The 14712-nt window shown below is 51.3% G+C and overlaps 1 protein-coding gene across 13 annotated transcripts in view; it reads left to right on the forward strand.

Annotated features, from left to right (window-relative positions):
* The window catches only part of P4HA2 (prolyl 4-hydroxylase subunit alpha 2), a 76716-nt gene that overhangs the window by 37534 nt on the left and 24470 nt on the right, over positions 1 to 14712 (forward strand). For 4 of the 13 annotated variants that reach the window (XM_024747596.1, XM_024747594.1, XM_024747587.1 and 1 more), the window contains exons 1-6: positions 33 to 114; positions 653 to 913; positions 8971 to 9070; positions 9680 to 9776; positions 10064 to 10215; positions 13191 to 13328. In XM_024747596.1, the coding sequence (XP_024603364.1) occupies positions 878 to 913; positions 8971 to 9070; positions 9680 to 9776; positions 10064 to 10215; positions 13191 to 13328 (523 nt within the window). In that variant the 5' untranslated portion in view covers positions 33 to 114; positions 653 to 877. The other 9 variants (XM_024747588.1, XM_024747593.1, XM_024747589.1 and 6 more) reach the window with 8 other exon arrangements.

Here is a 14712-nt window from a genome sequence, read left to right on the forward strand (position 1 = left end):
AAGCGGGCGGAGCCCGGCGACGGCGGGAGGTGGAGCCGCCGAGGGAGGAGGGCCCGAGCGAGCTGGGTGCCGCCGCGGGAGGTTCTGGAAAAGCCGGGAGCGGCGCGTGTCCGGGTGAGCGTCCCGCGCGCCCGCCCCCTGGGTCCACAGCGGAGCTCGGACGCGGGCCGGGGTCGCCGGTTCGAGCCTTCTGCCCGCGCGGGGCTGGGAGCTGGGGACCGGGCGTCGCGCCGTCCGGGCCGCAGCCCCGCGACCTCCGCTCTGTTTCTACACCCGTGTGGCTTCCTGTCCCGCCGCCGCGTCGCCTCCCCGAGCTCAGGGTGGTGAGGTCAGCCGCACCCTTCCTTCCAGTCCCCTCGGGGCGGCCGGACCTGGCGGGCAGCGTGGCCGCCCCGCCTGTCAGGCTCCCGGGAAGGGGCGGCCTGGCCCGAAGGCTGCCCGAGGTTGGAGGCGGAGGCAGGGGCGCCGGGCAGGCCCTGAGGGGCCGCTTAGTGTTAGGGAGGTCCACCATCCTGCCTCCAAAGGGCTGGGAGTCTGCGGCCTTGGCCCCGCTTGCTGCCCATTGAGACAGGCTGTTGGATGAGAAAGTTTTGTTTTTGTTTTTTCCCCCTCCAGACATCCTTTTCTAACCTGCATGGTTTTGCCTCAGCAGGCGCGGAGACTTGTAACTAGTTAATTAATTCAACAAACGGACCCTTCTGCGTATCAGAAACTGCGAGGAGTTGCTAGCCCAGTGGGGCAGGCAGACTGGAAGACCAGGAAAGGCCAGGCCCCGGGCAGTGTGGTGAGTGCTGTGCTGGGAAGGAGCACCGGACTGTGGGTACTTGGTAGAGGACAGGATGCTTCAAGCCAGAGGGCTTCCTGGAGGAGGTGACCCATGAGCTGGAGTGGTCAGATGAAGGCAGAAGAAAGGGTAAGCCGGACAGAGGAACAGCGTGTGTGAGTGGAAGCAGACCTGGGCACTTTAGTGGAAGCAAGGTGATGGGGGAAGGGACACTTTAGGGAATAGTTGCCCATGGACCCTGTCCAAAGAGCTTCAAGTGAGAGGACAGTGCCTGGTATTGTGCCCTGTATGTGGAGGATGCTCAGTGAACCCTTGCACCATAAACATGGATCAGCATAAACCCTCCTTCTTCAGGGCAGAGGCCCCTGGCCTCTGTTTTCTAATCTGACACCTTTAAGGTGGTGTAGAAGAACATCAAAGCCCCTCCCAAGGCTGAGACTGGTGTCTTCTGCTGTAGAGTGACACCTAAGGCTTGTGCTGCTTGATGTAAACCATCTGAAGCTTAGCAACCTCAGTGCTTTTGCAAGAGATCCTGGCCCTGAGAGCAGGAGTTGGGGAACATTGCTTTGTAGCTTAGGTCATTCTCAAATGTCCCTGATTTTGCAGAGATCCACTGTCCACCTAAGAATTTATAGAATGGTTTTGCAAGCTGCTGCCCGTATCACATCTGGGATAGCAGGTTCCATGATTTAGTTCTCCGTTAAATGAACCATGGTTTCCTTTGGCTTGTGCTTAAACAGCCCCTGAAGCTTCCAGGGTGCAGTCTCTCATTTTATTCTGGGCCTCAAGGGCCAGCCTCTCTGTTCAGTTCTCCCTACTCATAAAATGTTTGGGCTTTGAATCCTTTTATCCTTGGGTCTCATTTGTAGACGGCCAAGCCCACGCACTGTGTGGCGCAGCCAAGGAAGCCACGTAGCAGAGTTGGAGTGTGTTGGCTGGGGGCCTCATCCCAGAGATGCTGTCATAGTGGGCCACCCTAGTTCTCTGAGAGGTCAGCAGGCAGACATGGTGGCGACTGAGTATTGTCTGTGGCTTGTGATAGGCCCTTCTACCCTGTCCAATGCTCTGAAATGGGTGTGCCCAGGAGAGTGCCTACTTTGTCACTGGTTTAGCCTGGCCACAGCCAATCTCTGTTCATTCCTGGAGTACCTCCTGTGTGGTGTGCTTCTGCTTTAAGTGTACCTGGGGCTGGAATGAGGGAGGAGGGAAAGGAGGCAGTGGCAGTGGCACTGTCCTGGCCCATGGGTGGCTCACAGTCTCTCTGATATTGCTGCTTCACGCTGGCAGGTGGTCATGTGCCAGGGAGGAGCTCAGAGTGTGAGTGCTCGTGAGAAGGAGAGACCGCATGGGTACAGCCCTGAGGAATGAGTGGGGTGAGAGAATCGGGGGTCTGCTCATTTCCTGAGAGAACCTCCCTTTTTGACTCTGCCCTCCCACATCCTTGGGAGGGTCTGAGACTGGATGGAAGACCTTGGCCAGTGTGTGGCCACGCTGGCTGTAGTGTGCATTGGGCTGGCCAGTGTGTCCCTGGCTCCTGGGATCTCTCAAGAGTTTAATTCTATGCAGATGGAAGTTGGCAGGAGATGCTGTGATGCAGGCACGTGCAAGCCCAGACAGGGTGCTGGAGTGAGAGTTAAGCTTTGAAAATGTTGCTCAAATCTAGCAGTTTGAACTTTTGGAGGGTACCAGGATGGGACATCAGTCTGTTCTTGAGCAGAGAGGGCTGGTGGCTCCTGTGGTCTCTGGGGTTTTAGCTAGAGATGTGGAATGAGGGATATAGTTTTCATTCTCAGAAGGAGCAGAGGAGCATGAAAAGTCTGGATTAGAGACTGAGGAGACCTAGGTCTTAGAGACCTAGGAGAGAGTGTTTGTTCAAGTGGTGTCATTGCAGGGCAGAGGATTAAATGTTTGGGTAGTGAGTTCCCCAGCTCAAATAGAATGTGAGCCTGATCACAGACCAGCATCTGCTCTAGACCTTTCATGAAGTGCTTGCTAAAACGTAGCCTGCTCTGTACCCGGCATTCCTGAGGGCCCAGGGTGTGGCCGCGATCCTGAGGCCTGGTACTTGTAGGAACTCGGAGTTAGCAGGTCAGAGACGTAGAAATACGTGAGATTCTAGAGTATTGGTCCAGTCACCTGTTTTTGCCAGAGAACTTTCCTTCCTTGCTGAGAGTTAGAGCCAGTGATAGACCAGTTTCCAGAGTTATTCCCTGATGGTCAGTATGTTGCATTACGCCTGACTCCACCCTCTGCTGAATCTCTTAACACTCCTGGGACATGGAGTGTTAAGAGATTCAATTTCTGTCTTGTTTTCATCTTCACTGTCCCCTAGACTGGACCTTCTTTCTCTCCAGGGATCAGCTAGGAAGCTGGCTGCTTCAGGTCTATTGCCGTTCCTCTAGTACCCTTGGTGCTCTTGACTGGTATAAGTTGTGCCTGGTGCTAGGCTGCCCATTGACATCTGTCATCTTATTCAGTCTTGAAAACAGCCCTATGGTATGCAGATTCTATTATTTTAACTGTTAAATAGATGGGAAAACTGAGGCTCAAAGAGACCCTGTAACTTGTCTAAGGCCCCAAAGCCTGGAAGTGATTGTGGAGCTAAGCTTTAATTCTGGGGGTCTCTGACCCCAGGGTGGGTGTGCCTGCCTACTAGACTGTACTGTCTTGCCCTGATCTGGGCCATTCGGTCATTTGTGAGTGCTGTGATGTCTGGGCAGGAGTGACTGCTCACTTGGACTTGAAGCACCATGTTTTTGTCTTCTGGGTCCATGTTGCTGTCTGCCCTCTGGTGGGATCCAGCCACGGACGTCATGAGGCTGCTTTGTGAACCACAATAAAGTCCCTGACCTGGGCAGGCCTGTTCTGCTAGGCCAAAGTGTGGCTCCTCCTTTTGGGAAGTCCTTGTGCTATAAGACAACAGATGTTACTGAGTAGGATTGAAGGCAGCAATATATAGTAGAAAGTATGTTTTGGATTTGAGTCTGGGCTCTGCCATTAATTTCCTGTAGCATGTGAGGTGTGCAGGAAACTCTCAGCCTCAGTTATGTATCTTATATATCTATATCTGAAATGGAGATGATTATCTAGTTTACAAGGTGTTGGTGAGGATTAGATGGTAGAAATGAAAGATTTTTGGAAATATGAATAGTGGTTATCTTAGCCTAGAAAACAGAGCCCAAGGCAGAGCTTAAGTACTTAACGCTTTGTTAGAAGGTACAGTTGTGGAGTAGCAAGGGTAAGGGAAAATAAAAGTGAGGTCGAGAAGGAGGCGAAGCATATACAAGGTGGTGCATTAGCAAGCTGTCCAGTCTGCACAGAGATACACTAGTTGCTCAGCCATGAAGGACATCTCTGGGTGAGCTCTTCAGAAGCCCCGTGCTGCAGAACAGTTTCTCAGTGAAGGCCTGGAGAGGGAATTTATCTGCTGACGTCCTCTTGTTTCTGTCCTTCATTGGTCACAGTTGCCCCAGGAGGAGTTAATTCCCCCACGCTCGCTCCTCAGTTGCACTCCCAGGGTCCTCCAGCAGCCCCTGGGGAGGTCAGCGTGGTGTTTCGCTGGAGTCTGGAAGTAGCAGGAGGAGTCAGAGATTTGGGGACTGCACAGTCTCCTTCACTGGGTCTGAGGTAGAGCAAGTGGCCTCAGGGCCCAGGAGGCAGGTGAGGCCAAGAGAGTACAAGGTGGTATATCAGATGCATCCAGTATAGTGGTGTGTGGATTTTGTTCTTTCCTGTAGTTCCTTATAAGGTAGTCTTACCTGGACTGCCAAGTCTTTGCCAAGACTGATTGAAAACCCAGCTGGCTTTTGCATGTTGGTTTATACAGCGTTTTCTGCTACTTAATTGCCTAGTTACTGAAGCAGGAGACTGGAGTTTTGATGGTACCCACGTGGGAAGTACAAGTCAACATGTCCAGGTACTGGATAGAGAAATTACGGTCGGCCCTCCATATCTGCAGATGCAAAACCTGTGTATACGGAAGGCTGGCTGTACTACACCTGTTACATAAGGGACTTGAGCATCTGTGGATGTTGGTATCTGCGGGGCCTCCTGGAACCAATCCCTTGTGGATACTGAGGGACAACTGTATAAGGATTGGTATGCATGAACATCTAGGCTTTGTTAGGTTCTCAGTGAAGGAGAATGTTTTTAATGTGATGTGGTAGTTGAAGGTATGAAACCTGGAGTCATGAGATGGGGCTGGAGAGGGCAGTAGGGCCAGGTCACGCAGAGTCAAAAAGGCCCTTAGGGCTAAGTAATTTGGACTTTGTCCTGAGAGTAGTGGAGAGCCTTTGGAGGGTTTTTAGGGAGAAAGAGACCAAATGAGGAGCTGTAGTAAGCTGTGATGGCTATTTTGTAGAGCAGAGGTGGGAGGGAGGCCACGTAAGATGAGAGACCAGTGCAGGTAGGGGCCAGTATAGCTGCAAGAGGGACTTAGGGGTGGCTCAAATCAGGGTGATGATTGAGGCATGACATCAGGTAGGGAGAGTAGGGTGCCTCCCATGCTTCCCTGTGGTGCCAGTGAGAGCAGCTTATGGGCCCAAATGGACATCCATGTGCATAGGTAGGTAGGGCCTCCTGGAGCCTCTGTTGAACTCTTCCTAGGTTGAGCACGCAGGTCTTCTTGGCTCTGCCATTCAGAGTTGGCCACACTACTGGGAGGTAAGACCGCTGCAGGGAGCCCTGTTCAGGCTCATTTTGCCCCTTCACAGAAGGCAGGCAGCCTCTTGTTCAGAGCTAAGCCAGACAAATACATTGTTAAAACTCAAGCTGTTGCATTTGGGTTGCATCTGGGAGCTTGGCAGAGGTTCCTGCCTGATGAGGTAAAGGGAGAAGCTAAGGACACTGCTGGTTTGCAGTTGGAAACATCTTTTCATGGTTATTTGGCCAGGTTGTAAACGTCCTTTCCAAAGAGCGGGCGTGCTAAGGCCTGTGATTGTATGTCTTGGAATTGTCCTGTGCTTAGAAATAGTGCCGGTCGCCTGGTGGGTGATTTATTGTCACTGGGGTGTTGGCAGGCTTTGGAGGACCTCCCTGTGGGGGTCCAAACTCAGGCTGCTGGGCCGCTTTGGAGTCCGTTTGAGAGGGCCTGCTTTGTTTTCTTTTCATTTTAAATATGAAATATATTTTAAATTTCCCATAGAACTCCTTGTGGAAAGATTAGGAAATACAAGTAAACATAAAGAGAAAAATAAAATGATTTCACCAATATACAACTAGATTTCTAACTCTCCGCTTGCATATATATGCAAGTACGTAAATTTCCATATATAAACATTTTTCCTTATAAAAATGAAATCATAGAGTATATCTTGTTTGGGAGCCTGCTTTTCTCACTTAACAGGATGCTTTGATCTTCTCTCAATGTGCACACAGTGTCCATTTTTACACAATCTATAACAATCCACTGTTTGGAAGAAATGTAACATCTTCTGTTGTTACAGTTTCCTGGAATGAATAAGTCTGTGGTGAGGGTTTTTTTTTTTTTTTTTTGCTGTTGTTGTTGGGCCAGACTTTGTTCTGAACTTGGGATGCAGCTCAGAAAAAACTCAGTATTGGTTTTCTGTTCAGACTTGGTGATACTTTATTTTCATAAAAGGGGCCTCAGTGTTGCCCATTTCTAGGCCTATTCAGCATGGATTTCTGAGGGTTCCTGGAGGGCTTTTGACAGCACTGGACACTGGTGGGGGCACTGGGCAGGCATACATGCTCCCACTTATTCTGTCATAAGCAAGCTCTGGGTATAGGTATGAGATGGGATGGGGGGCATGTAGGTGGTTGACTTTTCCCATTCTGTGGCACACAGTCTTTCTTAGAGACTGCCTCCTCCCAGCCTGACCCTGATTAGATGGCCTTTTGTACACCTAATACAAATTAGTGTTCGGGGGCTCAGGATCAGGAGAAATAGGCTGGAACTCTAGTGTACCTTTGCCTGGGGTGGCAGTGTTGATTGTGGTGGTCTGGGGGCTGCGTGGGAGCGCCTAGCTCTCTGGACCAGCAGGGTTGTCATCCCCCTCCTCCATCAGAGCAGGACTTCGTAGGCTCTTGGTCAGCCCAGAATCCCATCTGTGATTCTTTGGGCTCTGCCTCCAGGCTGGGATTCGTCGATAGGCTCAGTCTAAGCCAGATAGCACATTCCAGAGAAATGACAGCTGGTATTCATGTAATGAAGGAACTTGGCTGCTTTTTCCTGAGTGGTAAGGCATGAACCATGGGCAGTATCACCAGGGTGACTTGAAAGGAACAGAGAGTCTTCTCCCTCCCTTAAATTTGTTACCTGATCTCTGAATGGGCATGACACTGCAACTGGTGACGGAACAGGGGACAAACGCTGGTGCCCCCCAACTTCCAACCGTGTTTGGTCTGGTCTTCTGCCTGGGCACTGCTCTCCCATCACCCCAGCCTGATGGGTAGCTGGCTGATGCCTCATTGTCCGCAGATACAGCCTCCTGGCTCTGGGTTTTTACTGTTCCCTCCCTACACACATACAGAAGGTGTTCTCCTGAGCTGATGAAGCCTCTTGAAGTACAAGGAGCAGACCCTAACCCTGTGAATGGGTCTTATGTAAGCAAGAAGAGAGGCCTTCTGGAATCCCAGGGTAGAGATGTGGTATGCTGAGACCTGGGAGCAGATTTGTGGCTGGCAAAAGGGGGATCTGGGCTTTACCTTGGGGCTAGGCTGGGCCGTCTCACCTCTTCTCGGTGACTTGCTTTCATCTGCTGCCCTAACTTTATAATGGATCCCTTAGCCCATACTCCCTACCCTGCAGTAGGTTGTGGGCTGAAGGATCTTGTTCTGCGTATCTCTGGGCCCCTGACACCTAGGGTATTGATGGGCATGATGTCAGCTCTGCAGACATTTGGCAAGGGATGAACAAATGGGGACACTCACTTATTCTCTCCTCTTCCTCATATAGGAACCTGTTTGAGGGTGGGGGTCGTGGTTGGGCTTCTCTGAGCCTAATCTGGAACCACAGTGGATTGGAATTTCTTCTGAAAGGGTGAGGTGAGGAATGGTGGGCGTGACTGTGCATCTAATCATCGCAGGCAAAAAACTGCTGAGCTGGCGTTAGCTCAGACTTAGAATTCTGTGAGATAAGGCTTACATTTTGGAGAGAAAGCATTTGTATTTCCTTTATATTCCTTGTTTTCTCTCAGTAAATTTCCAGTGGGGCTTGGCTGAAGTAGAGCAGGAAGAGCAGGGACTGACAGAACTGGGGCTTACGTGGGTGCTGTTCCTTCAGCGTGCTCCAGGCTGCATGGCTGAGCTTGGAGATGATGTCCAAAGCTTCCATTGTGTACTTGGGTCCACTGCCAGTGGGGCTTGCCCCATGGTGTGCCTGCTGCCTTCAGAGCTGGGTCTCGCTATTTCTAGGCTGATGAGAAGACAGCAGCTGGCCTCTTACTCATGTCAGCAACCCAGCCTGGCCCTGTGTGGCCAATTCATTTTTGTATCCCGAGTGCGTAGCTCAGTGCCTGGCATATGTGGGTCTTTAGTAAATATTTGCGAATGGTGATTCTCCATGAGGACAGTGTCTTCCAAGGAGCACACTACAGGAAGAGCAGTGTCTGCCCAGTCTGCTCTAACTGTGGCCAGGTGCAGACCAGCAGGGAGCAGTCTGATTTCTCTTCTGGCTCACCATCTGCTGTGCACCTTATTTTGGGTGTGGGTCCCCTGGGGCATATTGTGTCAAGTTCTCTTTCTGTCATTGTCTCTCCTGTACTTTGTCTTCTTGTGGGCAGGGACTGTGTGTTACATCTGGGTCCTCAGCACCTGGCACTGTCCTCACACCTGTGCTGGAAGGAAAGACAGACACAGAGAAGAGGTCTGGGCCAGAATCTTGAACTGACAGACTATTAGACCCAGAGGTGACTGTCGTCCATGGCCTCCACCTCCATTCAGCCTTCCCGTGTTGTCAGTGGTTACCAGAAGTCGAAAGGCAGAGTCTCTCCCAAGGGCACTTGGCCTCCCAGAGCAGGGGACAGAATTAAGCATACATCTCTGGTTCTATACCCTGGCATCTTTCCACTGGTGGTCCTGAATATTTTCCCTGGCTTCTGTGTGTTAGGTCAGGATTTTGGCGTGTTTGAATGTGTGTAATATGTGTACATGTGTATGTGTATCCTTACTTAAGTTGCTTTTTACCATTGTTGATCTAATGACTACTATCACTGAATGCCTTGCAGACACTGCCCTCTGTGACCATGAAACTCTGGGTATCCATGTTGCTGGTGGCCTGGTTTGGTGTCCTGGGCTGTGTGCAGGCTGAATTCTTTACTTCTATTGGTATGTGCCAACAGGACTGTTGTCTACCTGAGCAATCCTTGGCTCATGTGCCAGGGGATGTCACTGCCTGAGGCCTGTTCTCATTCAGGGTGGGATGGCCTCATCCACTGGTTTTGACCAGATCTGGGGAGAGCTGCTGTTTCCCCCTCTGAGCCCTGATGACCTGGATGTCCTTCCTGGGAGCCAGCTGTCTCAGCTGAGCCTCCCCCCTGGGTAGTGCAGGCTGCTCCTGGGCTGCCTGGCATTTCTGACCAACTTTCTCCTGGACTAGAGAGTAGTTCTGAGCAGAGAAGCCCCCAGGATGTCTGTGTCCCATAACATGACCCAACTGGGTGGCAGTGGGAGAATGAGATTTGGGGTTTCTTCCTTAAGGTGTCCTCAGTGCACTTAACATTCCCTTGGAGCCTCTGCCTCTCTCTTCCTGAAGCTGGGGGCCAGGACCACACGAATATCTAGGCCTCCTTTAACTCTAGGTCCCCATGATCCCAAGAGAGTTGATATGCCCTTGGCCCAGGGGGCTGGCCTCTGTGCTGACGTTTTGTGCCTCAAGTTTGGGAGCTGGATGTCCCTCATCCATTTCTTACTGGCCCTTTTTTCTCTCCCTTGCAGGGCACATGACAGACCTGATTTATGCAGAGAAGGACCTGGTGCTGTCCCTGAAGGAGTACATCTTGGTGGAGGAAGCCAAGCTCTCTAAGATTAAGAGGTGTCTAGTGTCCTAAATCCCCACACCCACCCTGAGCCAGCCCTCCTCCCCTGCCCCACCCCCCACCCCCAGAACCCATCCTGGGTGCCCATAAGAGGAAGCCCTTGAGGGGGCAATGTGGGGCTGGCCTGGAGGTTACTTCATGCCGGTCTCCCAGAGTAGCTAAGTATGTGGGCTAAGGACTCACTGCTTTTTCCTTTTTAAATAGAGACCCCCTGAATCTCACCAGGAAAATTACCATAGGTCAAGATCCGTGTGTTAACCTTCCTTTTTCTCTGGTTCCACAGCTGGGCCAACAAAATGGAAGCCCTGACCAGCAAGTCAGCTGCTGACCCTGAAGGCTACCTGTCCCACCCTGTGAATGCCTATAAACTGGTGAAGCGACTAAACACAGACTGGCCTGCGCTGGAGGACCTTGTCCTGCAGAACTCAGCTGCAGGTGAGGGGCAGTGAGCAGGTGGTTGGGTGAGCCAGTATGTCTGTGTGCTGGCACCTGGGCGGTGTGGGTCTGAAACTGTCCTGGGTCGGGGTGTGCACGTGCAGTGTGTGAACATGCAGCCTGCCAGTCCAGTGGCTGTCATCTCTGTGGGGACCTGGCAGTTGTCTGTCCTTGCTTTTAATATGTTATAATAATCAGTTCTTTGGGATTCCCTAGTGGTCCAGTGGTTAGGACTCCGAGCTTCCACTGCAGGGGGCACGGGTTTGATCCCTGGTCGGGAGCTAAGATCCTTCATGCCGTGCTACGTGGTCAAAAAAAAAAAAAAAAAAAAATCAGTTCTTGCCTTTTCCTAGTGTTTTTGGTCCCTTTTTTTTTTGGTAGTGACTTTTTTCTAATTACGCTTTAGTAATACATATTTATAGAAACGTTGGAAAACACAAAAACAATCACATAAGAAAATTACAGTTCTTAATCCAATTGCCTAGTGATAATCACTGTTAAAATTCTAGTCTTTTTACACATGTATATACATTTTAAAAAATGGAATCATACGTATATATCGTGGAATGCAAACTTATTTGCTTCGAGGGACCAAATGAATTAACAAAAGTAAGATAAGTGGGCTAAGTGGTGGGAGCAGTGCAAGCTGGGGAGCATGGGCCTCACCTAAATTCATTCTCATTCATATCTTTTATTTCTCTTGCGGTACGCGAGCCTCTCACTGTTGTGGCCTCTCCCACTGCGGAGCACAGGCTCTGGACACGCAGGCTCAGTGGCCATGGCTCACGGGCCCAGCTGCTCCGCAGCCTGTGGGATCTTCCCGGACCAGGGCACGAACCCGTGTCCCCTGCATCGACCGGCGGACTCTCAACCACTGCGCCACCAGGGAAGCCCACCATTCATATCTTTTAGAAAGAAAACATTATCTGTTGGCAGATTTGTGACATAAGCATATACTGTTTTCCTGAATTTTTCAGCTTCTCTCTATGTCCTTTAAATGTCCTTCTGCAGCATGGTTTTAATGGCTGGACAGTAATATGTCATACTGGTGTAGTGTAAAACTGGTCAAGTCAGTGGATGTGGAATTGTTTCCAGATTATCAGCAATCTTACACATATCTTTATGCCTATCTCTGATTATTTTCTTATGATAAATTCCTATAAGTGGGATTTGCAGGTTAGAGTATGAACTTATTTAAAGCTTTAACTGTGCTTAGTCTTTTACTATGGTAGTACTTTCTATGCTCTGATATTTTCCTCTTAGCAGGAGATGGTGGGGCAGGCCTGGAGGCGGGCCCTTCTGATTCCAGCCTTGAGCCCAGCCCCCCTGGACTCACTGTCTCTTCTCCCTGAGTTGGAAGTGCTGATTAACTTCAGACTCATCGTTGTCTCTCGGGGGCTGAGGCGTTTTAGCCCTTATGGCCAGACTGGGCTGGGCTTGGCTGGGAGCAGGGTGGCCTCTGGGCAGGGATTGGTGAGCTCAGCCTGGCGGAGCTGTGCCCAGTGAGCTCACTGCCTCCAGAAGCCACGGCTGCCTTTCCCGGACCCTGCCTCCCAGCCTGAGCCTGTAGCTCAGAACTGGCTGTCCTGCCTGCAGTGTGGGAGAATAAGCCTGCCCATATGATCTTCTGTTCTCAAGTCTTGTTCTTCATACCCATCCCCCACCATCAACATCTGGTTCCTCTGGAAAACCTTATAATTACCCAGAGGGAGACAGGACAGCCCCAGACAGCAATATGTTGTTTTCACCTCTTTCTTTCAGAGTTCTTTCCCCTGAAATGGGGAGAGGGGGAGGCAGGGAGACATGCTAACAATGTGGCTTTTTCTGGAAGCATTTTCTTCCCCTGGATTGTAAACTCATAGAGTCCCTGACCATGCAGCCTTGAGGAAGACAGGGTTGCAGCATCTTGGTCCCTGGGTCCCCAGGCAGGGCTAGAAGTGGGTGTTTGAGCCTGAGGTTGTGAGAGTAGGTGGCTATGGGTCCTGCTGCTCTGGGGAAGAGGCCAGAGAAGAAATGGCCTTGGACTTCCCCTACTAATTCTCAGCTTATGAGCACAACTGAAGCCTCCGAATCAGCATGGGAGGGCCTGGCCTCCACCTGGAGTCCTGAGATTGCAGGAGGTGTATATCTTGCTTTACAACTAGGGCTTGGAGTCCCCAAACAGCTTCCTTGGGTGCTTCTGTGCTCAGGGGCTCTCCCAGGCTCCAGGCTGTGGTCTTGAGCACCACAACTGGGCAACTCATGCCCTGAGCTCATTGTGGGTCTGAGTGGTGGGAGTGCCCTAGTAAGCAGAGCAAGGCCCAGTGTGGTCTCTCAGGGGAACCATGCCGGGCTTATGCAGCCCCACCTAATACTGACCTTGGTCAGATGATTCTCCAGTCCCTAATCTTGGCGTGGGGACAGCACCAAACACCTCCAGGACTGTCATCATCACCTTTCTGGATGATAAGGGCCAGTGGTCAGTAATGAGTGGCCAGCTGGGCTCTCTGAGTTGACCACTTCTGTCCCTTGGGCTGTTCAACCTGAGATGTAGGCTAGGAATCTGTGATTACCTGGCCAGGCTAATAATCCTGGATCAACGTTTTCCATGTGATTTGTTTTCCACTGAGTGGTCAGCAAGTCCTCCCTGAGTCCTTTCCTGTGTCCCTGTCAGTTACCCTCACTGTCCTCTTTTCCTTCTATCTCCACGCCAAGACTCTCAGATTCCCACGTGTTAATTAGTGTTAGGGGGCCTTTCTCTTCAGTTCCAAATGAGCAGCACAGGCAGTTGGTACAGTGAGGAGTGAGAAAGGGGAGGTCTCCCTGGACTGGAGCCGTCAAGGAGGGCTTCCTGGAGGAAGGGGAAACAGCCTTTGAGGGAAGGGGCAGGGAGATTGCATTAGCCAGAGACCCTCCGGTGGGTGCCTGTCTGGTTCCAGGTGGAATTCTATCCCTGGATCAGGGTAACCTTTTGTTCTCACTCTCTCCTTTGGAAGGCTTTATTGCCAACCTGTCAGTGCAGCGACAGTTCTTTCCCACTGATGAAGATGAAACAGGAGCCGCCAAGGCCTTGATGAGACTTCAGGACACATACAAACTGGACCCAGACACAATATCCAAAGGCGAGCTTCCAGGTAACTCACCACTCCATGCAAAGCCTGTCCAGCCTGTGTGTCTGCTGTGGTGTATGGACAAGGATGGAGCCACTGCTGACTCATGGTCTCTACGCTCAGGCTCACCATGACCTCTGGCTGTAGTTCTTTCTTGGGTTTCCAGTTGGTGTCAGTCCTCTATTCCCATGACAACTGCCTCCCCTCAGCCCCTGCCCCACCACCTCCCTCCAGTATTAGCCCAGGCCTGTCCTCTCTCAGCTCAGAGAATGCCGAGGTTGCTGCTCAGGACCTCCTTGGTCTCCGTCCCCAGGGCACCACTCAGGTCTGCATCCACACCCACTTCTATTCCCCACCCTCCGATTTCATCTTGCCTAAGACTGATCTCTGGATTCATTGCCCCATGTCCTGTGTGCCCTCAGTTACAGTCTCTGCCCCTGTTCATTCTGTGTCCACCTCTCTGGACTCTTCTCCACATGCTCTGTTCTTGCTTATCTAACAAACCACTCCCTCAGGATCCAAGGCCCTTTTGAGTCTCTGCTGCTGACTGATCTCTTCTCCCTCCTGGCTAGGCAGGTGGAGAGTCATCCACACTCTTTCTCTACTTCCTTGGTTCCTATGTCCTCTTGAACACGCAAAGTCTGGCATCTTTCCCCCCCATTGGCCAATCCTGCCCCTGCAAGGTCACCAGTGGCCACTTGGCTGGTAAAGCCAGTAGACAGGTTTCAGGCAGAATGTTCTTTAGCTTTTCAGCAGCATTTGGCACACTGATTGCCCCATTCTTCCTGATAGTTTCCCCTTCTTTGAATGCTGGGGCACTGATCTTGGCTGTTTCTCTTTTGGCTCCTCTCATTTTTTTATAGGCCCCTTTTCAATTCGGTTGTCTGCCTCAGTATGTTTATAAGAAGACGTGTTGGGGTTTGGGGGCTATTAAAGGCCAATAAACCCAGGGATTCAGTTAGACTCCATTAGACCTTGGATGCCACCTCACCCGTGGGGACCCTGTAGGAGGCACAGCAGAGGGAATCACGGTGAGGGGGAGGGATGCACTGTGTTGCCGGCTGGTCAGGGCCTGGAGCCTTGGTACTGAGGAGTCCGGTGAGCCAACAGGAAGGAGTGTAGACTTCTCCTTTATCCTCACTCAGTCAGATTTTGGACCAAGCCAGGCCATGAGGCCAGAGAGAGAAGGTGGCTTGGGGCACCTGCAGGATGTTTTCACCCTGTAGCTGTGAGGATGGTTGGTGGGAAGAGAGAGCCAGGCATTGACCTTTTACATTCAGTTAACAGACCCGTGCATATCCTGGAGGGGAAATGAGGGGTGGATGGGAGTTGTTCCCCAGGATGCGACCCCTACCTGGTGTCTCCCTAAGCACCTTCTCCAAGTGAGCCCAGCCATTTCCATCACTTG

Source organism: Neophocaena asiaeorientalis, unplaced genomic scaffold (genome assembly GCF_003031525.2).
Source record: "Neophocaena asiaeorientalis asiaeorientalis breed wild unplaced genomic scaffold, Neophocaena_asiaeorientalis_V1.1 scaffold599, whole genome shotgun sequence".
In the NCBI taxonomy this organism is placed as follows: Eukaryota; Metazoa; Chordata; class Mammalia; order Artiodactyla; family Phocoenidae; genus Neophocaena; species Neophocaena asiaeorientalis.